Genomic DNA, 23,031 nt, shown 5'->3' on the forward strand with positions numbered 1-23,031 from the left:
CACAGAGCAGCGTTTGCGACATCTTCGGGTTCACCCATTTGTCCGATCGGAACGTTGTGTTGTAATCTTCCTATACACCTCTTTATCATCGTCTTTCTCATTCGTTTCAAAGCTTTCGACCATTGGCGTTAGAATCATGCCGGGTACGACGCAGATCAGCCGGACGTTCTTTGGCGCGTTGATGACGGCCGGTGCACGCGTAAAGTGCAGAATTGCGGGCTTCGCGGTCGAATTGTTAGCTCTGCTTAGTGCGTGTTTATAATTATTATGAACACGACACGCAGTAGATAGTATAAGAAGATCACGTTCGGGCACATGCCGACACGAATACGCTACTTGCGGCTTCCCTAAATAAGCTGTTCCGACAAGGCCCGAATTCGACACGATAGCGCCAGAACCTGTGCTTTTCCATGATGGGCAGAACGTGATGGCATGCAAGGCAGACGCTTGTCATATTCAAGGCCAATTGCAAATCTCATGGCTCTTCCGGGATACGTGCTGGATTTCCGGGCCAAGTCATCCCCACGTTATTGACCAATATCTCTATGCAACCGTATTGTTGCATAGCTGCTTCGACCACACTGCGTACATCGGCGGAAGATGGTACATTGGCGGTCATAACGCCACAGGCACCGCCTTCTTCACGGAGCCGTGAGGCTGAGAACTGGGCGGCCTCAAGGCTGGGATCGCAGCCAACGAGCTTCACGCCGTTCTGGGAAAGAGCACGCGCCATGGCTGCTCCATTGCCCCAGACAGAAAAGCCTTTGATGCGAGACTGGCCGATACCCATGACGAGACCCACTTTGCCATGGAGGTCCGGGAACGATGGAAGCGTGGTTATGTTCGGCGTTTCTGTAGGGGCTTTCGGCTTTGGGAGAGGATGAAAGGAAGACAATAGGGTCTGCGAGGGTCAAAATGCCATTATTGTCTTGTGGACACCATGATCCGAGGCCTTGTCAGAGGGCGCTCGGGGATGTGAACGCTGCTTCCGATCCATAGCACCGAAGTCCTCGCGGTGTTCGCGGGGTATATGTGGAGAGAAATCGTGTTGGGGTGATGCAGCGGGGTGTTAGTGGCTTGGGGCATCATCGTCGCCCCCCGCACTACTACCCGATATCGCGCGGGTAGGTCAGCCGAAAGGGCAACAGTGCCCGTGCTGGGAAAACACACATGACTCAAGGTGGGTTACACGAGGCTCAGTGGAAACGAGCGTGCCTATAACATCGTATAAGGGCGCAGCTCCAACGCCCATTGCTTCAATTTGTTCTCCAGACCACGCAACCCAACCATCCTCTGCAAGCAAAGACCGTAAATTCACCTGCTCAGAAGTCCGGGCACGTCGCCAACCATGGGTGCTCACGATGGGAACGGTCCGTCAGCCCAGCGCGTCGAGCCGGGCTCCGTCAATGTCCCATTGGGCTCCTACCCCGCAACGTCAACAAGTTCGAACGTCGATGCAGCAAAGGTGGCACACGAGATCATCTCAAGTCTAGGGCATGCCGTTTCCAGCAAGGACTCTGCTGCAATTGCGAAGCTATTCCTGGACGACAAGAGCTATTGGAGGGACCACCTAGCTCTCACGTGGGAGCTCAGGACCTTAAAAGGAAGCGACAAGATCGCTAAGTTTGTGGCGTCGAGCAGCACACCACTCACAAAGATCAACGTTGACACTAGCGAACCTCACAGGCAGCCCAAGTTTGGACCGATAGACGGGGTCGGCGAAGTAAACGGTATTGCGACATACTTCAGCTTCGAGACGCAAATCGGACGCGGTCGGGGTGTCTTGAACTTGGCTGAAGAAGACGGAACATGGAAGATCTTCACCATCTGCACAGTTCTGGCGGAGCTCAAGGGCTATGAGGAGCCTACGGGGAAGAGGAGGACCAAAGGCGTTCAACATGGAGGTGATCCTAACCGTAAGAACTGGCGTGAGAGGCGTGAGGCTGAGAGCAATTTGGAAGGCATCGATCCCAAGGTTCTGATCATTGGTGCTGGTCAGGGAGGACTCGCCGCCTCAGCCAGACTGAAGATGCTTAATATCCCTTCCTTGATGGTGGACATGAATGAACGGGTGGGGGACAATTGGCGCAAGCGGTATCACCAGCTCGTACTTCACGATCCCGTCTGGTACGACCACTTGCCCTACATCCCGTTTCCACCTCATTGGCCGGTCTTTACTCCCAAAGATAAACTCGCTGATTGGTTCGAGTCATATGTGAAGCACCTAGAGCTCAACGTATGGACATCCACTAAGCTTACATCATCTTCTTGGGATGAGGGTAAAAAGCAGTGGACAGTCACAATTGAGCGCAAGCTACCCAATGGCTCGACGGAAACGCGTACCTTCTATCCCAATCACATCATCCAAGCGACAGGACACTCGGGAAAGAAGAACTTCCCCAAGTTGCCGGGCATGGAGACCTTCAAGGGTTCGCGTCTATGCCACTCTTCCGAATTCTCCGGTGCCCGCCCCAACTCGAAGGGTACAAAGGCTGTGGTCGTCGGCTGCTGTAACTCCGGTCATGACATTGCGCAGGATTTTTACGAGAAAGGCTACGATGTCACAATTGTCCAGCGCAGCACTACTTGCGTAATATCGTCCGAATCTATCACTGACATCGGTCTGAAGGGGCTTTACGACGAAGACGGCCCACCAACAGAAGATGCAGATCTCGCTTTGTGGTCGATGCCGAGCGAAATTATGAAGACTCTACAGGTCAAGGTCACGAAATTGCAGAACGAGAATGACAGGGAGCTTCTCGATGGACTGCGTGCCGCAGGCTTCGGCATTGACATGGGAGACATGGACTCCGGGCTCCTCATCAAATACTACCAGCGTGGAGGTGGTTATTACATCGATGTAGGAGCGTCACAACTCATCATTGACGGCAAGATCAAAGTCAAACAGGGTCAAGAACTTGCAAAAATCCTGCCGGACGGCATCGAATTCGCAGACGGCTCAAAGTTGGAGGCTGATGAGATTGTATTCGCGACTGGCTATCAGAACATGCGAACCGAAGCGAGAAGTATCTTTGGCGAAGCAGTGGCTGATCGTGTCGGCGATGTTTGGGGCTTGAACGCCGAAGGCGAGTTCAGAACCATGTGGCAGCGGTCGGGACATCCTGGTTTTTGGTATGTCTCCAATCACACTGTAGTAGAATTGGAGAAAGCCAGCTCTGACATACGATACAGGTTCATGGGAGGAAATCTGGCGATCACGAGATACTATTCCAGATTGCTTGCGCTGCAGATCAAGGCCATCGAGGAAGGGATACTAGAAAATGAGGGTCAGAGCGAGCGTGCCCGGCTATAGTGAGCCAAACCTGATGAATATGTAACAAATCGAGTACATTAGCGGAATCAATGACACAGTGGTCCTACATATCGTCCATTCTGTGATGAAGTTGCTATCGTGCGCTGTTCTCCGTTTTGCAAGGGGTCCGCAGCCCCACCACAGCTATCTCGCGCCGGGATACCCCTCACTCGTACGGCTATTTCGAGCCGCTGTTCTGTTGCCTCCATAACGGAAATTGACAATTGATTTGGAGTACGTCTTGAACACCTCTTTTAGTAATCCATAAGATGGGAAATAAACGCGCGCTTGTAGGCTACGGCATCGACGTTGATGCGGTGGCTAATCACATCAACACCACAAATGGAGGACCTCCAAATCTTACAAATGTATCACGAGGTATTGCTTTTGTTTCCCGTGCGATGGGTGTCTGTCTAATCCTTATGCAGGCGTCTTTGGGGCCACTCGAGGTGTAGAGCGCCTCCTAGAGCTGTACGAAAAGTACAACATCAAAGCAACATGGTACACACCTGGCCATACCATCGAAACTTTTCCGGATAGTATAGCCAAGATCAGGGATTCAGGGCACGAGATGTGAGCGCGATTTTCGAACCGAATCTTGACATAGCAACTGAGACGACAGCGCGCTCCATGGCTACACGCACGAGTTCTGCTCCGATCTCACGCGCGAACAACTGGAAGCCATCTTCGTGAAGACGATCAAGATCGCAAAAGACTTCTGCGGAAAACCGCCTCTCGGTTTCACCTCGCCTGCCTGGAAGAACCATCCTGATCAAATCGAACTGATGGGCAAGCTGGGCCTCAAATACGACCACTCCTTCATGCATGACGACTTTCAGCCGTATTATGTCAGCACCGGAAAAGAAGAGATGGTAACTACAGATTATTCAAAGCACCCCGATGAATGGATGGTGCCTATGAAACACGCAGAGAAGAGTGATATCGTAGAGATCCCTGCGAACTGGACATTGGATGACTGGCCACCATTCCAATGGGATGGTGCAAGACCGAATGCGGTGCGTATGTTGATCGGATTTTGAGATGCCCGCACTTATATGATTCTGGTGACAGCACGGCTACGTTGATCCATATTCCGTGGAGCGGACTTGGCAAGACATGTTCACCTGGTGCTATGAGCACTACGACACATTCATCTTCCCAATCAGTATTCACCCGCAGGTATCAGGCCGTCCGCACATTCTAATGATGCATGAACGATTCATCAAGTGGGTGAATACGCATGAAGGCGTTGAATGGTGCACAGCAGCACAGATGGCTGAAGAGTTCCGATCTGGAAGACTTAGCGGGACTGGGAAATAGCAGCCTGCAAGAACGCATGTAGATAGTGAGGCAACGAGCCTCAGTCGGCGATCCCATGCATTTCCTATCTCGAACATACCGATTGCTCGGAAGGTCGGTGTTTGTCTAGCTGCTGGAGCTACCCCTCAGCGGGGCCTCGCGGAGATCAGCGAAGATAGGTACCTTGTCATGCATGCAACGCTTTACTTTTTTGAGAAATGCATCTACTAAAAGGTTAAGAGCTCCATAAATCGCATGAGAAGGTGTGGCAAATTGAGGGTAAATTGACTGTGAGATTCGAGGCCAATTAGATTCTCTGCGGTGGAACCTGACTCGTGCGCATAGCGGGGCATTCTTTGTCTCGATGTGCCTCATCCACATTTGCCATTGACGTGTATCGACAAGTCCTCTATTACTTTCCACGATGAGTGAGCCGCAGCGAATCCTCATCGTAGGCGGGGGCCAGGGTATCGGCTGGGAGGTGACCAAATCCATCCTGAGACTTTCTCCTCAAGCACGCATTGCCGTTTTTGGGATCCATCTGGAAGAGGAAGTACAAAACCTACCGACCACGGCCAATGGCCGTGTGCCGGTTGTTTCTGAGGGCGATATAACATCCGAGAATGACCGCCAATTGCTTGTTAAAGAATGCTTGGAGGAGATGGGTGGTATTGACACGCTTGTTTTTACCGCGGGGGTCATTACGCCGATCGAGCGAATCGAGAAGCTAAACATGGAGGATGTGAAGAGGACCTTCGACGTAAACGTCTTTGGGTGCATGGCAATGGTACGAACTTCAGCTTTTCAGCATGCTCGGATAGAATAGCTAACGCGATACAGTGCCAGCTGTGTCTCCCGTACCTCCGCCAGTCACGGATCAAAAACCCTACGAACGTAGCATACGGGAAGGCCATCATCCTTTCTTCTGGATGCGACAAAGAGATCTCCTACCACGGTTGGATGCCATATTGTACTACCAAAGCAGCGCTCACACGCTTCATCGAGATGCTTGCGCACGAAGAGCCTCTCCTTACAGTACAGGGCGTGTATCCGAAGCTGACGCGCACGAAAATGCCCGAGGACATAATTGCAGGCAAGTACAAAGGAGTCATGGCTGACCATGAGATCGAGAAGTTCAGGGTCTGGAACGAAATTGGGGACGAGATGGTGGAGCCACCGGAGTGGTGCGGAGAAGCTGTTGGGAAGCTGGCTCTAGGGCTGTATCCCGGAGGAAAGAGCGGGGAGTCTTTGGACTACGATATACATGTCCCCGTTGGGCTGCGTAGAAAATGACGTAGATGTATAGCACGAAGTGACTTCGAGTGAAGGTGTTCTGGAGGTTGAAGTCACTGTCTAACTTGATTGGGAATAGCAGCGGAGTGGGCGCGGTGCTTTCCGTCTGAGCATACATGGCGCCTTTCATGCTTACACCATGCCCAACACGCCATGAGTTTTCAGTTTATAACGAATGACATAGGACCTAAGGAGAGACGTCTCATTCGTTCCCATGTTATGCATGGGAAGAACGCTGGACGACCACGTCCAGATCGCCGAAAGAAACGCGATGCTGCCACCCAGCAACTCGCCTCTCAACACGACGCCGCGCACAAAGACAACAGGATGGTCTCACAGCTTCGAATACAAGATCTTCACCGTTCGGGCTTATTTGATCGCTTGATCTGTAACGATTTGGCTTTTGCCGAAATTCCTCGACAAAGTACTAAATCTATTGAGCATTTACGCCAATGTAAGGCAGCATTATACAGGTCACTGTACATACTGGATATTGAAATTCTAGGGATCTCGATACTCGACAGAAGGTTATATCCACCGGAGTTCTGCTCGAAACTTGACTTCATGGACTACGTTTGGCTGCAATATGTTTTCTATGACGAAGGATGTATCTGAAGTCTTGCTCGATTGACTACCTTCACAGCTGACCTCCTCAGATATGCATGGCGTGCTTGCTATTAAGTCATCATTTCGGGATTACCTCGAGATGCAGGCCGAAGCTTCGCCAGACGCGTTGGAGCATTTGTCGAAAGCTTACAAGTTGACCCGGCGTAGACTCGCAGGCCCTGAAGCAATCTCAGATAAAGCAATAGCAGGTGTCACAATCCTTGCTATATATCAGCTCGTACATGGGAATGTAGACATTGGATTACTACATTTCGATGGATTGTACCACATGGTACGCTTGCGGGGTGGCCTGGCAAAGCTCATGGAACACAATCGTGCATTGGCTCAAAAGCCGTGGAGGTAAGTCCATGCAGCCTATGAAAGATCTCTTCCCTTAGTTATGTCCAGGATCGATCTAGAGTTTGCACTGCAAAGTGGCCTACCCATGCGATTTGCTGGTTCTGAAACACCTATCTCTGCGAATAAGGGGATGAATCCAAGAGTTATCAGCCCGACATATACAAAGCTTTGCGGGTTTGGCATGGACATAGAACTTGTCTGTTTGCTGTCCGATACTACGGCCTTCACCAACTCCCTCAATACGATCGACGAGCTGAGCAGACTGGATCCACTGGACTTCTCCGAACAGGCTTTTCAACTTATTCATCGATTAATTGACTTCGCGCCTTTACAGGGAGAGAGACCCAGTCACCCACTGGACGATCTACTCCAGCTGACCCTTCTCGCCATGATGACAACAGCGCTGCCAAACTATACAAGCGACAAACTACGCTATGCGCTTTTAGCAAAACAACTCAAAAGAGCTATCTTGCGTTATGTGGCCACAACCGATACGGACGGTGAGCTTCTGCTATGGGCAATTTTCATTGGCCGAGTTTCGATCCTGCATTGCGATCAGGACGATTGGATCGCGCCTATCTTTTCAAGAGTCAGTCAACAGGCTCAGATTCATGAGTGGCCACAAATTCGGCGAATTCTTGCCCAATACTGTTGGATACATACTTTACACAACACTGTGGGGATAAGAATCTGGGGAACCCTTAGCAAGATGAAAGCTACATAGGAGCCACAGCACCTACCGTTCCGCGCGCAAGATTCGTGGCAGTGTAAATGGAACATTCAGCCCTGCACAAGAACCATGGCACAATAAAGTGCACGTGCTGCATCGTTGGGGCGACTTCGGACGCCGTGCGCTAATCCCGAAAAGGATGCCAATGTCCAACTCATTCAGCCAATAGCGAGTAAGCAAAAACTGGTTGGCATCAAACTCACCAGTACTCACGGTGTAAAGTTGGTCCAGTTCGTCCGCTGGGTTGGCTTTCGATCCGGAGATAACGGTGGGCATGGAGGATAATATACCGTCTCGATGTCGCATAAGAAGTAAAGAAAGCCCACAGAAATTGCATCCGATAAGCACCACAATCGCTTGGTTTGGCTATCGTCTTGTGTTTGAGCATATCCGTATACCAATCTCACCTTCTGAACCTACGAGTTTCTAAGGCTCCATCATCGCTGTCCGAGATGTCAATTCCCCAAATTCTCGGAGAAGGCCTATTCGCAAAACTTCCTGTCCTGGTCAATGAAGATACCTGTGCCGGAAAAACTTACATCATCACCGGCGGAAACCACGGCCTTGGTCTTGAGACAGCCCGACATCTCGTACGCAGCTTCGCTGCTCGTGTCATCCTCACTGTGCGGAACATGAAAGCAGGTGAGAATGCAAAAGCCGACATCGAGCGTGCGACCGGACGAACAGGCGTCATCGAGCTATGGGACCTTGACCTCGCTTCATACGACTCGATCAAAGCTTTTGCGAGCAAGCTATGTTCTGATACTGGACGGATAGATGCATTCATCGCCAACGCGGGTGTGCAGATGGATAGGTGGGAAAGCGCACAAGGCATGGAACTATCTATGCAAGTCAATGTGATTAGCACCATGCTACTCGCTGTCTTGATACTTCCGAAGCTTATGGAGAGTGCGAATAGCTACAGAAATGAACCCAAGCTAGTGTTCGTAGGCAGCGCACTTGGGTTCGTGGCCAAAGAGGATTTGGCGAAATGTGGACAGGCCAATGTCTTCGCAGCACTAAACGAACCCACTCGTGCGAATATGGACCAAAGGTAGTCGGCATTCACTCCATGTTAGTCAGAAGCACCATCTAACGCCTGTGCAGGTACGCTCTTACCAAGCTTGTCGAGCACTACGCTATCCGCGAACTCGCAAATCTATGTCCCGTGGAACGCACCTGCGTCACTATCAACGTAACTGCACCGGGGTTATGTTCAACAGGCCTTGGTCATGATACATCTACGAAGACGCGAGCGATGGTCAGCGTTCTGCGGGCCGCGTTTGCTCGAACAGCGGAGCAGGGAAGTCGCACGATACTGCATGGCGTCGTCGCAGAGAGGGACAGCCATGGGAAGATGTTATCTGGGTGCAAGATCAAAGAGTAAGTCACGAACAAGTTGCCTTTTCTCTTCACGGAACGCTAACGGCTCTGCAGATATTGGGTTCCGAAGTGGATGTCCGATACAGGGGGTAAACAGATGCAAAAGCAAATATGGAGCGAGCTGGCGAAAATCATGGAGATCCAACAACCTGGGTGTGTTTCAAAAATCTCCTGAGCGCTTGAAATGCGCGCTGCGTTGTATCTCAACATGGGTGCATTCCTTTTCTCGGTTAACGGAGCCATTGAGCGTATGCTCCAGTGCGCGCGCTTAGCCGTCCTCCAGTCTTTGGGACCTGTCCATCTCTCTAGGAGCTATTAATCTATCTGCCTTGCATATTCTGCAACCCACTGCCTTGGGCAACCACATCCGCCAGTGAACGATGACCTTTGCTGCTGCCTAGTATGCTGCCGTACGGCAAAGTTGCACGGTGGCATGGAAGCATGCATTTCGTGTTTCGTGTGCCTGAGGTGGCATGGCTGTGTAAAGGAGCACAGCCGGTTCGCCATGTACATTGCTGTTCTCTGTAGCCTGTTCACATCTAGTGCTTTATTATTCCACGGTCGCGATACAGCTCCTACCATTTTGTCTATCCCCGTCAATGGCTAATGAATCTTTGGGTCAACCAGTGTACACTGCTCTGAACTCATCGCTCAATGAGATACGACTTCTCCATCTATCACCAGGGGGAGATGAAGATGAGTTCTATTGTTCCTTAAGCATCGTCTCGTTAGACGACAGGCCTCAATATGAGGCGTTATCCTACGTGTGGGGTGAAGACTCCGATGATACGTTGCCTATATCGCTCGGAGGAAAAACGGTACAAATCAGGCGCAACCTCCACTTAGCTCTTAGAGGTATACGAGACCCTGATTGCGAACGCATACTGTGGATAGATGCTCTGTGTATCAACCAAGGGGATGTTGAAGAAAGATATAGTAAGCTTGCGAGTAGGTCGACATTATATCAGATGCTTATGCGTGCAGCTCAAGTCGCGATTATGGGTGACATCTATTCCAAAGCTTATTGCGTTCTCGCGTACATCGGCGAAGATTTCGATGGCTGTGAACGCGTGATGGAAACCATCCGCTATGTTTCAGAGAATTCCAAGATGCATTTCGATGGTCCAGAAGATAAGCTTCTACGGATTCTCGGAGTCCCCGTTTTGAAGGGCGGCATACCCTGGGATTTAGTCTACAAGTTCTTCCAGACCCCATGGTCAGTCTTAACAACTCATTCTGTATTATGCTAAGTGCTAGTGCAGGATAACCCGCGTCTGGACTGCACAAGAATACGTCCTTGCCGAGTATATGTCAGTGTACCGATCCCGCCTCTCGATCCCTCGCCAGACTCTTAACAATTTCATGGACTATGTGCCACGCCATTTAATGATTGGTTGTTGCGAGCTTCGCAAGGAACACAATGTAGTCTTCCGTGACGAAGTTTTTCGGCAATGGCGTGCACTTTTTGGGCCACCCACAATAAATACGAGCATACTGCTTCCGCTAGAATACTATCGCATAAGAAATTCAACGAAGCCACACGACAAGGTGTATGGTATGCTGGGACTAGCAGGCGATGTCTATAGAAAGAGAATCAAAGCGGATGACACGATCAGAATCGAAGTATGTCAATCCTTTTCCGAAGTCGAGGGTCGACGAAGGCACATATACCTAATGAGAACGACCATTGCAGGACCTTTTCACGAACGTGGCCCGTATAGAAAGCGAAGTGAGCGGACGGCTAGACTTCCTGAGCTATTGTAGGGATCAGAATCTCGCCCTGCCTTCTTGGGTTCCAGATTGGACATTCTACGACCATAAACGGGAGAATCAGCGTTATGATGAGCTCTACCTCGCCCGATACAAAGCAGACGGGAACCACCTTTCTGGCTCCTTCGTACCGAGCGGTCGAAAGTTGCTAGTCACCTTTGGTGTGCAACTAGGCACCGTGTACCGCCGATATGGCCCGAGAGCGGAAAGACAACTACATGCTGGGAGTATTGCACACATGTGGGAGTGGACAGTGGCACATCCAGTGTCGGCATCATATTACGGTAGCATGCACGCCCTGGAACAGGCATTTTGGCTTACCATGTGCGGCGGCTTGGATGCGCTCTCCCGCCCAGACGAGGATGGATTTGCTTCGACACCGTGGAGGTATAGGCGGCTGAAGCCGGCAGAATATGGCGAAGCAATTGAGCTCTGGAAAAACGCTGTATATAGGAAATCAGAGTATGGGGATGCAGACATATTGTTTGGAAGACTCACCTATGATAGGTGCTTCGTGGTGATGGAGAGCGGTGCCATCGGGTTCGCACCGAGGAATGCTTGTCTGGGTGATATGGTGGTCGCATTGAGTGGGGGATCCCTGGTTTACGTTCTCAGACCCAAGAGCTACTGCGGCTGGGGCCCACGTGAGTATACGTTTGTGGGTGACGCGTACATGTATGGTTTCATGGACGGCGAGGCTTTTGATAGCATAGATAGAGGACTAGATTACTTGAGAGCATTCACTCTGGTATGAGGGAGGATGCATCACCAGGGCTCCAGGACTAGGCAAGACGCACGTGCTGGTCGGCCACCTTGCCGTTCTTGGCGAAGCGTCGTCATAAGGCGCATGAACCGTCCGACCCACAGCTCATGCGCAACACTGCCGCCTCGACTGCGACCTCGACTGGCACTCTGCCTATTCACTTGTTGAGCACTCCACAGTCACAGCTGCACTCTGTTTTTCCCTCCACCAAACATGTCTGAGAAGGCAGTCGACGAGAAGGTAGGTAGCGACGACATACCCCGCTACGCTGCCCTCAACAGTCGAGCTCTCGCCATGTGCTAACACAATGCTCCCTAGCCCCCCAAGCTGGGTTCAGGCTCCGGCCACGAATCGCCCACCACTGCCCGCGAGCTCGACTTTGACGACGACGACGAGACGCCCGCAGCTACTGGCGAGCAGACCGCAGCCCCGCCCCCGCCGTCCAAATCACCTAAGCCAGGCGTTCGCTTCTCCGACGATGCCACTGAGATCCCCCCTGCGAAGCCACCGCGCCCAGTGAGCCCGCGGCAGACTGCTACAACCACGCTGATCGAAGCATTCCCTGACACAGACCCCACGACTGTGAGAGGAATCCTCATGGCCAGTGATTGGAACGTCGATAAGGCCTTCGATGTGTTACTCAGTAGGCGCACACTATCTCGTATGTCCTTCCGGGCAATGTGGCTGATCAGAACAGAATTGTCGGATCCCAATTACAAGGACGAGGAAGCCCCTCCGCCTAAACCTCCGCGCCCGACAAAAAAGCCGATGACTCAACTCGAGGCAGACGAACAGTACGCCCGTCGACTGGCTGAGCAGTACAATAGCGAAGGACACGGTTCGCGTTCCAGGGGCGAGCCTCGACAGCCCCGCCAGCAACAACGCCCGGATTCACGTGAAGAGGAAGATCAGGGTCTGTTCAATAAAGGTAATACCGTTCATCACCCGTTGTCGTAGATGATGTGGCTTATAAATACATAGAGGACCTTGACGAGATCAAGCAAACCCTCGAACAGGGGTTCAAGGGCGCGCAGAGCACGTTCAACAATTGGATTCAGAACGTTAAGAAGAAGTTGGATGGCCCAGAGGGCTTTGACCAGTATGGCAACGAGACATACCGTCGGGATCAACGCCAGAACTTTGGACCGTCGCAGTCAGATCAACTCCGCGGTGTTCGTAGGTCTGCTGAGGCGCGCCGGTCTGCCGACCACAATCGATACGACAACGACAATCGTATGCTAGATGACGACTTCGAAGCTCTCGAGCTTAGGGATGACGAGTGTACGTATAGCGGTACCATCACCCGAATTGCACATTTGCTGACTTCAACCTACAGCTCATCCCAATCAGCGATCAAATCGCCCGCTTGCGAACCCCGACCTGTTCAAGCCTACACCCGTCTCCCCACCGCAAACTGGTCCTGTCGATGAAGTCGATGCCCTATACCGCAATCCTTCACCCAACGGCCAACAGACCGGTGTCACGGGGAATAAGTCAGGAGGCAAGAAGTGGCAGCCTTTGACCTCGGTAGCGCCGCACCCAGAATCGGACGAGCACGACCCGTTCAGCCTTGGCGACAGCGACGACGAAGAGGCGAAGACGAAGGACATCAAGGCCGAAGATACGGAGCGATTAAAGAAGGCAGCCGAGGCCAAGAAGGGGGATGAACCGGCACCGGCTGGGCTAACACCTGCTGGACGGAGTGGCAGCGTCGGCCAGAAAGATGCAGCAGCTGAGGCACTTCTGAAGGATGCCAAGTAGGAGTTGGGTGTTTTTGGCTTCTTGCAGAGAGATCTTGTGGCTGGTATGGCACTAGCCGCTGTAAACAACCACGCATGAAATAGAAGGCATCTTGTTAGCTTCCATGATGTGATTTATATACGTTGAAATACCTTCGACACACCAATTGAGTTTTTGGTCTAACTTGTGTGGAAGAGTGAAGACACATCAGATTCCCTACAAACTGTAAGGTAGCTATTGCCGAGTTCTCAATTAGCTCAGGTGATAGAAGCCACGAAAGAACAAAACTTCCAATCCACAAACTTGGTAGCCTGTGGACTTCAGTCGATGGTGGTATCGGTCAACATAGCTGTGCATGAATACGTCTTGCGTTCGTCAATGACCTATATACCTACGAAGTGGACTGAATCACGAGTCATGATATTGCAAGAACCGTCATCCCTCCTGAACCATGACCTGTAGCTCTTCCAGTAGTCATTGTCTCGAGCTATTGCTGCTCGTGTCAAAACCTTAGTCTTGTGAATTCGGGGCGTGGACATCTATCAGCTTCATCCATTAAAGGGGGCGACAATCGAAATCGGTAGATGACTCGAACGCTGTCATAGCGTTCTTTAGTTTCTCAATGACAAGGAGGTTTCTCGAAGTCGTGTGCGCTGTAGCCATTCACGAGTACGTGTAGGAAGCATGTGCGCAAGTTGCTCAAATGGACTTCCAAGCTGGGCTGAGGCCGTGAGCTCGATTGCCGCGAAGGAAAGGTTGGAGTTGGCGAATCCAGTTGCTTCCTTCGAATGCGGTCAAAGACGCTCAAGTCTCTCGAGTCTCTCGATAAACCATTAAAGCGCAAAGTGTTCGCGAATGGATTTTCTAAGGGAGTCTAACGCTTGCTGTAGTCGCCCGTTCGCAGTTTGCGTACGATGGACATTAAAAGCACTTTCGAAGATTGCATTCAGCATGCCCAAGTCGCCCCGCAAGCTGAGCCAGAGTACATTGGCATCGAGGAAAGCAAATTGCAGGTGCAGCATGAGATCGATTGGTGGGACGTTGTACTCGAAACCAGAAGTTTCGGACGATTCGCATGTCTGTTCGAGGGAGACACAGACATGAGAGTATTTGTTGCCGATCTGTGTCTGAAGGACAATTAGATGAGCGCGTGGAGGGTCGTCAGCATCGGTGCAAAGGAGGTAAATGGCGTAGCAGTACTCACCAACATTCTCGCTCCAGGTGTCTTAATATTTGTGAAAGCTATCATAGTCCAGTTCGAAGGTAATGTTGAGGCCTGCGTCCGAGCGACATCCATGATTAGTAGTGGATATCGAATTTTGAGTGTCCTCATGTGTACCTCTGCGAGCTCAACAACGACTCCGAAGATGGCAGGATCGTGAGATGGTGTGAATCGCGCATGTTCACTTCGAGGTCTTGATAGGTCATACAAGACTACTCGACGATCTCGCGCGCCACGCAAGGAGGTGCGAAAAGGTGGTTCATGATGCGAACGTCCTTCAGCTTGCGGGGCTTATACGTGCCGGCTAAGAGGTCTAAGCTAGGCATAGGTATGCGCTTCATCGAGTGCACTGTTTTCTCGTCGAAGAGGTCGGAGCAAACCATGCCACGGAGCTCGCGAGGGAGCTTCGTGTGGAAAGTGGAGAGAAAGCTTTGGAGCCTGCGAACGTGTTAGCAGATGCTTTTTGGACGATTCATTGCAAACGCAGTACTCGTCATCGGGGATGACAGTCTGAGACTGAGATCTGCCGCGGACGCCATGGTTCACAGTGGGATTTTGAGTATCTCCGATGTGTGGATCAGGGTTCTGAGAGATGATATGCTGCCGGTGTGGACTATGGGCAGGGTGAGTACGGGTGCGGTGAAGGACTGGGTCTGCGGCGATTTTATGGAGTAAGCGTACATCCAAGATTTAGGCTGGAGTGAGAAGGCTTAGGCCTTGCAGACGATTGAGGCCAAAGCGCGGTAAATATGGTAAGGTCGAAGGGTAGTAGCAGTGGAACACAAGAGAATTCGAACTGCACACAAATATGAGCCTAAGGACCAACTGAATCAAGCCGAGGCGCAAGTCTCTAAGAAGGCGAAAAGTAGATTATGCTATCTTACGTGCAAACCAATGCGACCAGCTGCAAATCGAAAGTGCACGGCTACGATAGGTCTATATCCGTCAAACTTCTAGCCGGTCAATTGGCATACTTTTCAAGATAATGCCTCGCAATCACACGCGCTGTCGCTTTATATCGTCACCGCCAGTTTCTTCATACGGACGTTTGCACGTGGTACTACTGAACTCTTCAGGCCTGAGGCTGCGATCAGCCTCATGGAGAAGCCACTGTGGTCCGGTCTTATCCCACGCAAAATAACCATCATTGTACTGCGCAGAACTCGTACTGTCCCCGGTACCTTCCCGGTGAGCCTCTCTGTAGGCCCTGAGTTCCTCTTCCGTCTTCTCCATCTTCTCTTGTGCAGCGAGTTGTCTCTTCCTTCGTTGATCATTGGACCCTTTCTGCGAATCTTTCTCCTTGTCATAAGACAGAGGATGATTCACAAGTAGCTTGATTTTCCAATCCTCGTATAGCACATCCTTGCAGGCGCGTTTGTTCCACGACAGTACTTGAACCACGTTCCGTATGCGCTCCTCACACGTTGCTGTCCGATCGGGCTCAAGCCGATGATTTGCGTTGAGCGCCTTATTAAAAGCTGGAGGGCCGCGAAAGCCATTCTTGCAGCGGTCCATCAGCGCAGTGAAGATCTCGCGGCTGCAGGCTTCTATGAGGAGCGGATCGATGCTTTCAGATGAGAAGAGACGACAGTGGTGCGAGTTTGCGGGGTCTTTCACATCTTTGATGTTAGTCATTGAGAGCATGAGCTGTTCGACCCATAATTCGGCGTTGGTCTCAACGTGGGCGATGCTGTCATCCGTGTGCGGGTCGAGATAGGGTGGTTCGTACACCTTAACCCGATAATTACGAGCTTGTGACCACCGACTTTGAGGCTGACCAGGAGGGCTTTCATGGGGTGCCGAACTTCGTACTTGCCCATATGCCAATAGTCCCCGATGTGTTCGTGAGCCAATTTCAAATCCATGATTATATTTTCGATCATCGAAACCAAGATGCAAATTTGATGCCGATGGCGTTCGTGTGTCTGGGCGAGAAATTTGCTCGCCAGCAAGATTCTGCAAGAGCAGATTGGGGAAAGGAGAGGGGTCAACGCCTTCAGGAACGTGTGGAATGGGTCTGAAATAGTGATCAGGAGATATCCAGTGCTGTTCGGTGCTTGTCGGTCTTGCCTGTTTTGGCGAAGCTTGAAATGCCAATGCGCGTGTAGGCACGTGCTGAATGTTCGCAGTATGCTTCAAGATGGGCATCTGCAGGTCGTAATTGGAAGGCGTGTAAGAACTTGAGGACTTTCCTACAGTCGTTGAACACAGGTGAGATTGTTCATCTACTGTCTTATAGTGAACTTTTGGTCGACATCTGGGGTCGCAGGTCATACCCTTGTTGTCGTGTTGAGCGTAGATGTTCTGCTCTTCGACCATGTACGCCGTGATTGCCGAATATAAGGATGCAACGCAGCTGCTAAAATCGATTCAGCTGAGCAGGTGTATGATTTGAAGAGTAAGGGAGCTGGCGACTCCGGTGTTGATTGCAGTAGAAGATGAAGATGAAGATTCCCAGACTATAGAAGACGTAGGAGACTGTATATATGTTTTCCCGGTCAGCACGCAGAACGTGTGAAGATCTGTGATTGACCTTTGGCTCCAAGCCACATTCTTAAATCATACTTACCAAGTACCATTCAAGGCGGGCTTAATCACTTCCTGTACGCTGGTCGCTGGCCCAATATGTCCTTCCACCGCATGTTGTCTTTGATGCGCAAGAGGATTTCAAAGCCAACGTTGGTGTTATCCAGTAAAAGAAGGATGCCCTATTCACCAGGTCCAACATTTCAAGCTCCTTACGCTATCACACTCATTGTGTGATATCCATAACCACGTTTACTGGAGCATGCGAATCTCATGTAGACCCAGATTTCCATGTACACATCCTCCCTGAGTGGGATACGGTAAGCGTGGACGGCCAGAGAGGTGTCCCGACTCACGGGATACTGCCGATGAGGCTTTCCGGTTGTGGGCGACTCGCAGGCATCAACGCTCGACCAATCGAGGTATTCAAGAATGCACCATGTAGTAGTGATAGACTGACGACTAGGTCGAAAGAATGGTCTTGGTGGTCCAACTGTGGAAAGGGAAGAACGATGGTTGATTGAGCGGCTCCAAACGGGCAAGCGCATGAACCACCCCGGCGCATAGGTTTGTGCTGCGCGTGATCATCGGCGCACTACCTCGCGATTCTTCTTGGATCATGATCTCAATAATGCGGCAACCCAGCCTCCAATTGGCATTCCTTGCAGCGCGCTATCGTCCTCACGTTAAGATCGTCATATTCAAGCACCAGGTGCCTGCGGTTCGCTAATTCAAGGCTGAAACCCAGGGGCGGGACACTGCACCTCCGCATTCACGATCCGCATCACCTTCGACTTTCAATCACCAGTTTCGTGATTATCCCACTCTTGAAGGCGATCACTATTATTTCTCAACATTTAAGCTGCCATACACACGCCTTAAACTCTTCACTGATGGCTTCCAAGCCCGGCATTGCACTAATATGGCGCGAGCGCTTACCTGCCCACTGAAGAGGCTTGAGACGTTCCACGTTCGGAACCCAAGCATCCGCCAACACAGTGTCTCAGGCCTGTCAGAACCCTGAAGCCTTCGGCTACTACGTACTGCCATATATTCTGTGTTCCTGGCGCGTGGCCTGATTTTACTCTACCCACTCGTTCGCTGCCGCTTCAGTCAATTCCTCAGGTGTCTATCCTTTTTCATCCTAACACATTTCTTTTCTTCTTGGTGCTGGCACTCTTCTTTATTAATATCTTTTCTTCCTGTCAAGCTTGAAGCTTACCACCATCGCCAATCGTCATCATGCAGCTCTTCGCCAGCCTTCTCGTCGCTGTCTCCCTTTTCCACGCAGCCATGGGTGTGCCGGACAAGTTCCCAGCTGCCGTGCTCGTTGAACGACAGACGAACCCGCTTCCCACCACTCAAGTTGGCGATGCATGCCTGGACTACTCTATCACCGCCAATATGTCGACCATCAGCGCAAACTCCTCCTACCGCAGTGCATTCATGCAGAAAGCACCTGTCGGAACCATCATTACATCACGAATGCTCAATGCTGCCCAAGCCAAGCTCCCGGCACTCACAGCGAACGTAGCTCTCAACCAACAATGTGGGAACCTAACTGAGCTCGCACTTACCGAGGCTGCCAACAACTTCACAAAGGGAATTGTTGCCCAATTCAGTACCGAGGGTCTACCCGTTGGTATCAAGGCCGGTCCCGAAGTCCTCGTCGTCGTCGGCTGTATCTGTGCACTTTTCTCTGTTGTATGGGTTTTCGCCGGATAACGGATTGCACTTCAAGAGAATGAGGGAAGGTTTACTCAAGCAGCAGTGTAGTGACACATTCTGGGTCAGCGAGGTCCTGAAAGGGACTCGCGGAGTGCCCGTTGGAATTGGACCGGTAACCACCGTAATTGTTTTCAGATATCCAGGATGCACAAATAAGAAGAATTGGCACAAAGTCAGCGACATTGGGCGCCATGCATGATGACAGGACTCAATGTGCACCAGAATGATGATTGATGTGTCAAGCGTTTGAGGGCAATAGGATGCTCTTATCGTTTCTACGCACTAGCGATGCTCTACAGAACCAAGGTCAACGTATGTACAGCCTTTATGTACAAAGTTCTGTCGATGGCCCGGGGAATAAACGCACTAGCGATCCGGGAGGGCAAGGCGCTCCCACAAGTTCGAGACCCTGTACACAGTTGCCGCTAGTGTACCAGATTGCAAAAGTCCAGCTCGCCACAACCAACATCAAGGTACAACAACTTTCGTTAGTGCCCTACAGTAGTCTCTATGTACGTCGCATCGGACGCATTTGCAGACTACATGCTTTCCTCACTTACTAAGTTGCCTCCTTTGACTTTCGTGATTCGTCCAGATTGGCGCGTCAAGGCGTCTTTGACAACGCGATTCGAGCTGAAAAGCTCCCAGTCTAGCTCACATTGCGCAGATCCTGAAATGTGTTCGTCAAAGTGCCTTGCAGTCGGACAGATTCATCGAAGCGGAGAGATCTTCGGCCGCGAGTACGAACACCCTCGATGGGGAACCCTTGCAGCAGCCCTGAACATGAAGATTGCGTCTTTAATTGGGTTAAAGGTCCAACCAACCGTCGCTTCAAAATGGCACCACGGCACCGCCGAGGGCCTAGTGAGGCACCCTCCACGATAACTCGTGGACAAGTTCCTCGATTGAGTAAAGGTGAGCTGTCAGACGCCCATCCGCTAACGCTTAACAGCCCGAATCCCGCTATCCGAGTGTTTCGTACAAAGCCACCAGGTTATGCCGAACCGCATTCCCACGCGATCGCCACGAGGGAGCGTGGTACTCTAAAGTTTGTTCGTAGTTCCTTAAAAGAGGCATTGCCCTCAATCTGCGCCCGCTTTTGGCTCTGTGGTGCTGTCCAAAGTGAAGGCTCGTTTCTGTTGCGAGGCTGCTGCCAAGCAGGTTTCCGTCCCGCGATGGATTCCTCTTTTGCCGCGATCTACGCCCACCCACCAGATCCGAACGATCTAAAACCGATATACAACAAAGCGGGTACCATCTATGGCGCAACGCTGCCCTTCCACGTCAGTGATAGCGATCGTGCCTTTTTCGCGTGGGCAACATGCTAATGTCAATTAGGTTCTCACATGGATAGCTGTTGCCTTTCGCGTCTATATGCGATATCGGGTCGTGCGCGCGCCAGGCTGGGATGACTTACTGATCACAATCAGTGGTGTGTTCAACCTGGTGGCGCTGGTAGCTTTCTATGGCTGTATGTCTTCCTTTTTGATACTGCTCGTTTGTACGAATGTATGGTGCGATCCAGGCTGCTAACGAGAATTCCCAGGTTTCCATTTTGGCCTCGGTAAACACTTATACTACGTTGACCAGAACGATTTCGTTACGCTGTTCAAGTTCCTCTACATCCAACATGCGGCCTACTACACATGCGCTGGTGTTGTTAAGCTCTCGTTGCTCTGTCAATATCTGCGACTCTTCCAAAAGGGCATTGTTCGCCAGATATGCATTGTACTCCTGGGACTGACTAGCCTTTGGACATTCTTCTGGTTCTTCCAAGGCTGGTTCCCATGCTTTCCTGTCTCGGGCTTCTGGGACCGAGCACGAGTTCCGCCAGCCAAATGTTGGGGCACAGGTTTCGGCAACATAGAAGACTCCCTCGCCGCTTTTGTGGCTTTCGCTGCGTCAAATATGATGCTGGACACGATAATATTCTTCTTGCCAATGACGCTATATTTTAAGCCTTCAACTACAGGTCCAAGACAAGTTCTTGCGCTTCTCATGCTCTTCCTGCTGGGTTCAGTGTACGTCGCTATTTAACAGATATCTGTTGCTGCTGACCCCATCCTTGTGTAGTGTTCTTCTCATGTCTGTCCTTCGGCTCTGGACGGCAGTACGCCACAATAGATTCGACGCAACCTCGCTAGATTTCACATGGTGGTACCCTCTCACCATGATCCTAGCTTCTCTAGAAATCGACTTCGCCATTATTTGCGCCTCTATTCCGATTTTCTGGCCTCTCATCGCCAGCGCGCTTCCACAGATATTCGTCACAAAAGAAGTGCGGGTGACACATCACCAACGTCTGCCAGATAGTACGAACGCAGATTACGAGCTAGACAGGACGTACTCTATCAAGAGTAGCGGCGGGGACAGCCAAGAGAATTTGAGAGAATTGCACGAGCAGCCGAAAACAGACTACAATGATCCATTCGTTGTTGAGCATGTCACGGGCAAGCTCGAAAATAATGCGCAGATAGTCAGCGAAAAGCAGAAGAAACGCCGGAAATAGAGCTGTCTAACCAGCGAAAAATAATGTGTTTTCAGTGCTTCATGAGATTCTGCGCAGTGATGTTATACCCACCCTACACGTACAAGAACACCGGCTTGTGATTTGAAACCACGTAGCCTTGAAGCACACAGCCGGTGAAATGCTCGAAACTCTGCCCGGATTTTTTCATACAAGCTTGTGAAGAGACTATGGCTGCGACGATGGTTGTGGGTCGACCGCATCGTATAGGGTTGTGGTCGCGGTGGCTGTCGGTGCCAATGCAGGACTCGACTTGTTTGCGTAGAAACATCCTAACGCTCCGCCTACGGCGGCGCAAATCACCGGCAATACGCATATTGAAGCAACGATGATGAACGGTCTCCTCTTGAATCGCCACATATCGACTCTGCGGCGTATATGACGAGGCAGTAATGGTAGGTGTACTTGGTACAATCGAACTATATGGGCTCCATGTCGCCATTGTGCAAACGTTGCGCCATGCAAGACCTGGGCTTGGATCGGACGAGCGCCGCCGTTGGAAAACCACAATTCTGTAGGTGCGGAAACCAATGCCCGGAGCTTTTAACTTACATCTGCGATCTCGATGTCATAAGCTGAACGGCTCCTAAGGCGACCAACATTCACAAGCCGCAAAGACCGAATTGTGAATGTCCTGGCGGTTTGGCGCTCTGGTTCGACGTAACAACAAGGGGCCTATCCAACCCCACCAATGGGTTTTTCATACATCGCATTCAGTACGTATGGTGCCCTCATAGGGCCGCAGACCTCAGCTCACGGTCACCTCTAAAATGCTCGATCTGTTTGCTCCAAGCGGCGCATTGACACTGCGCATTGATCTCGTCATGGCTAGTCCTTTTTTGTGTGAAGGCTGTTCATTCGCTGCTCCCGGCAGCGGAGGGGGATCGTGAGAATTGCCCCACGCTTCGCTCAGCCCTACGGGCTTTTGGCAGTCCTAGGAGCCTCAAGATTAGAAGTGTGGCTTGTGTTGTTGACCAAGGCGCAGCAGGCACGAAGATGCAAGAGAATGTGGCCAATCAGCAGAGGACCGGGATTTGTGGCGCACGTGGTATGTGAGCTACCAAACTTCAGCTTCTCATCGAATGTACGAGAGTATGCTCGCTGCCTTTTCAGTTGGTGTGGGGTTGCTTTGGTGCCAAGCGTGCACAAATTAGGAGTAAGTGGGTAGATGGTTGCAACCTTAGGAGTTGCCCGATAGCGAAGATTTCTTGCTCACAGATGCTCGGTCGCCAGTCACAGATACAAGAATAAGTATATTGCTTTGACCGTCAGCAGGCTACTTGAGTACAGGCGGTATGGGCAGATGTGCTACAAATGCCACCTCTGATAACAAATTTGGAAGAAACGCTCGACGCTTCCAGTCGGTGTTTCAACCTGATAGTATTAGTGGGTCGTTATCCTGGCGAGCCGTCACCTAACATCTCCCGAAGAGCCTCATGCGCCAGTGACGGCGTGACAGATTTCTTCACCAACCCTGCTGTAGATCTAAATCAACTGATAAAATGACGTAGCCATTCAGCACCAGTTCTGCGGGAGTCCCGCACAACAAACACAAGAGACGCAACAATCGCAACACCGTGGAACCAAGCATGGGGACTTGACTCATCTCGACAAAGCCCACCTTTCCGATACGGTTCATGACCAATCACGACGCGTGCACAGACCCACCACGCGTCGTCACGTCACTTGAAAACCAAGCTTTCAGCATGAAGCACTTCAAGATGCGCACCAGCACACGTCCGGCAGACACCGGCACCTCAAGCCGTCTTGA

The 23,031-nt window shown here is 51.2% G+C and overlaps 11 protein-coding genes across 11 annotated transcripts; 9 read left to right on the plus strand and 2 right to left on the minus strand.

The window, feature by feature from the left end:
* Nucleotides 1–437: 437 nt before the first annotated feature.
* Nucleotides 438–790, minus strand: CC84DRAFT_1255944 (uncharacterized protein; the record flags this gene model as incomplete). Its single annotated transcript, XM_018184584.1, has 1 exon — nucleotides 438–790. The coding sequence occupies one exon, from the start codon at nucleotides 788–790 to the stop codon at nucleotides 476–478; it is 315 nt and encodes a 104-aa protein (XP_018040404.1). The 3' UTR covers nucleotides 438–475.
* A 207-nt stretch (nucleotides 791–997) lies between these two features.
* Nucleotides 998–3,368, plus strand: CC84DRAFT_1111930 (FAD/NAD(P)-binding domain-containing protein). Its single transcript, XM_018175301.1, has 2 exons — nucleotides 998–3,132; nucleotides 3,193–3,368. The coding sequence occupies exons 1-2, from the start codon at nucleotides 1,349–1,351 to the stop codon at nucleotides 3,311–3,313; spliced, it is 1,905 nt and encodes a 634-aa protein (XP_018040405.1). The 5' UTR covers nucleotides 998–1,348; the 3' UTR covers nucleotides 3,314–3,368.
* A 181-nt stretch (nucleotides 3,369–3,549) lies between these two features.
* Nucleotides 3,550–4,802, plus strand: CC84DRAFT_1161047 (glucose 1-dehydrogenase). The gene is made up of 4 exons (XM_018177642.1): nucleotides 3,550–3,691; nucleotides 3,742–3,886; nucleotides 3,936–4,329; nucleotides 4,385–4,802. Exons 1-4 carry the CDS (start codon nucleotides 3,583–3,585, stop codon nucleotides 4,631–4,633), a joined length of 897 nt encoding a protein of 298 aa, XP_018040406.1. The 5' UTR covers nucleotides 3,550–3,582; the 3' UTR covers nucleotides 4,634–4,802.
* Nucleotides 4,803–4,997: 195 nt separating this feature from the next.
* CC84DRAFT_1111938 (NAD(P)-binding protein) lies at nucleotides 4,998–6,060 on the plus strand. The gene is made up of 2 exons (XM_018175302.1): nucleotides 4,998–5,399; nucleotides 5,453–6,060. Exons 1-2 carry the CDS (start codon nucleotides 5,037–5,039, stop codon nucleotides 5,903–5,905), a joined length of 816 nt encoding a protein of 271 aa, XP_018040407.1. The 5' UTR covers nucleotides 4,998–5,036; the 3' UTR covers nucleotides 5,906–6,060.
* Nucleotides 6,005–7,824, plus strand: CC84DRAFT_460593 (uncharacterized protein). The gene is made up of 4 exons (XM_018186373.1): nucleotides 6,005–6,359; nucleotides 6,411–6,512; nucleotides 6,562–6,871; nucleotides 6,920–7,824. Exons 1-4 carry the CDS (start codon nucleotides 6,059–6,061, stop codon nucleotides 7,593–7,595), a joined length of 1,389 nt encoding a protein of 462 aa, XP_018040408.1. The 5' UTR covers nucleotides 6,005–6,058; the 3' UTR covers nucleotides 7,596–7,824.
* Nucleotides 7,825–8,053: 229 nt separating this feature from the next.
* On the plus strand, nucleotides 8,054–9,159 carry CC84DRAFT_1184194 (NAD(P)-binding protein; the record flags this gene model as incomplete). The annotated part of the gene is made up of 3 exons (XM_018180731.1): nucleotides 8,054–8,655; nucleotides 8,709–8,984; nucleotides 9,039–9,159. 3 exons carry the CDS (start codon nucleotides 8,054–8,056, stop codon nucleotides 9,157–9,159), a joined length of 999 nt encoding a protein of 332 aa, XP_018040409.1.
* Nucleotides 9,160–9,622: 463 nt separating this feature from the next.
* CC84DRAFT_1071083 (uncharacterized protein) lies at nucleotides 9,623–10,030 on the plus strand (the record flags this gene model as incomplete). Its single annotated transcript, XM_018173671.1, has 2 exons — nucleotides 9,623–9,920; nucleotides 9,969–10,030. Coding segments are annotated over 2 exons (360 nt in total), but the record flags the coding sequence as incomplete, so codon positions are not given.
* Nucleotides 10,031–11,633: 1,603 nt separating this feature from the next.
* On the plus strand, nucleotides 11,634–13,421 carry CC84DRAFT_1111939 (uncharacterized protein). Its single transcript, XM_018175303.1, has 5 exons — nucleotides 11,634–11,757; nucleotides 11,836–12,160; nucleotides 12,215–12,445; nucleotides 12,499–12,798; nucleotides 12,854–13,421. The coding sequence occupies exons 1-5, from the start codon at nucleotides 11,731–11,733 to the stop codon at nucleotides 13,276–13,278; spliced, it is 1,308 nt and encodes a 435-aa protein (XP_018040411.1). The 5' UTR covers nucleotides 11,634–11,730; the 3' UTR covers nucleotides 13,279–13,421.
* Nucleotides 13,422–15,193: 1,772 nt separating this feature from the next.
* Nucleotides 15,194–17,007, minus strand: CC84DRAFT_460696 (uncharacterized protein). The gene is made up of 2 exons (XM_018186374.1): nucleotides 15,364–17,007; nucleotides 15,194–15,275 (listed from the first exon to the last, which is right to left on the minus strand). The coding sequence occupies exon 1, from the start codon at nucleotides 16,796–16,798 to the stop codon at nucleotides 15,476–15,478; it is 1,323 nt and encodes a 440-aa protein (XP_018040412.1). The 5' UTR covers nucleotides 16,799–17,007; the 3' UTR covers nucleotides 15,194–15,275; nucleotides 15,364–15,475.
* A 1,291-nt stretch (nucleotides 17,008–18,298) lies between these two features.
* Nucleotides 18,299–18,730, plus strand: CC84DRAFT_1081627 (uncharacterized protein; the record flags this gene model as incomplete). The annotated part of the gene is made up of 1 exon (XM_018173934.1): nucleotides 18,299–18,730. One exon carries the CDS (start codon nucleotides 18,299–18,301, stop codon nucleotides 18,728–18,730), a length of 432 nt encoding a protein of 143 aa, XP_018040413.1.
* A 1,178-nt stretch (nucleotides 18,731–19,908) lies between these two features.
* CC84DRAFT_1081766 (uncharacterized protein) lies at nucleotides 19,909–21,242 on the plus strand (the record flags this gene model as incomplete). The annotated part of the gene is made up of 4 exons (XM_018173945.1): nucleotides 19,909–20,016; nucleotides 20,072–20,204; nucleotides 20,280–20,754; nucleotides 20,807–21,242. 4 exons carry the CDS (start codon nucleotides 19,909–19,911, stop codon nucleotides 21,240–21,242), a joined length of 1,152 nt encoding a protein of 383 aa, XP_018040414.1.
* Nucleotides 21,243–23,031: the final 1,789 nt, after the last annotated feature.

The sequence above is a fragment of the Paraphaeosphaeria sporulosa genome (assembly GCF_001642045.1).
Source record: "Paraphaeosphaeria sporulosa strain AP3s5-JAC2a unplaced genomic scaffold CC84scaffold_2, whole genome shotgun sequence".
Lineage (NCBI taxonomy): Eukaryota > Fungi > Ascomycota > Dothideomycetes > Pleosporales > Didymosphaeriaceae > Paraphaeosphaeria > Paraphaeosphaeria sporulosa.

Coding starts and splice junctions, on each gene's coding strand:
- CC84DRAFT_460593 (XM_018186373.1), top strand. CDS start 6,059: ATGAGTTTTCAGTTTATAACGAATGACATAGGACCTAAGGAGAGACGT. Junction 6,360..6,410: donor TATTGAGCATTTACGCCAAT/GTAAGGCAGCAT, acceptor TTGAAATTCTAG/GGATCTCGATACTCGACAGA. Junction 6,872..6,919: donor TTGGCTCAAAAGCCGTGGAG/GTAAGTCCATGC, acceptor AGTTATGTCCAG/GATCGATCTAGAGTTTGCAC.
- CC84DRAFT_1111938 (XM_018175302.1), top strand. CDS start 5,037: ATGAGTGAGCCGCAGCGAATCCTCATCGTAGGCGGGGGCCAGGGTATC. Junction 5,400..5,452: donor TCTTTGGGTGCATGGCAATG/GTACGAACTTCA, acceptor AACGCGATACAG/TGCCAGCTGTGTCTCCCGTA.
- CC84DRAFT_1161047 (XM_018177642.1), top strand. CDS start 3,583: ATGGGAAATAAACGCGCGCTTGTAGGCTACGGCATCGACGTTGATGCG. Junction 3,692..3,741: donor TCTTACAAATGTATCACGAG/GTATTGCTTTTG, acceptor ATCCTTATGCAG/GCGTCTTTGGGGCCACTCGA. Junction 4,330..4,384: donor ATGGTGCAAGACCGAATGCG/GTGCGTATGTTG, acceptor TTCTGGTGACAG/CACGGCTACGTTGATCCATA.
- CC84DRAFT_1111939 (XM_018175303.1), top strand. CDS start 11,731: ATGTCTGAGAAGGCAGTCGACGAGAAG. Junction 11,758..11,835: donor AGAAGGCAGTCGACGAGAAG/GTAGGTAGCGAC, acceptor AATGCTCCCTAG/CCCCCCAAGCTGGGTTCAGG. Junction 12,446..12,498: donor TCAGGGTCTGTTCAATAAAG/GTAATACCGTTC, acceptor ATAAATACATAG/AGGACCTTGACGAGATCAAG.
- CC84DRAFT_460696 (XM_018186374.1), bottom strand. CDS start 16,798: ATGGTCGAAGAGCAGAACATCTACGCTCAACACGACAACAAGGGTATG.
- CC84DRAFT_1111930 (XM_018175301.1), top strand. CDS start 1,349: ATGGGTGCTCACGATGGGAACGGTCCGTCAGCCCAGCGCGTCGAGCCG. Junction 3,133..3,192: donor TCGGGACATCCTGGTTTTTG/GTATGTCTCCAA, acceptor CATACGATACAG/GTTCATGGGAGGAAATCTGG.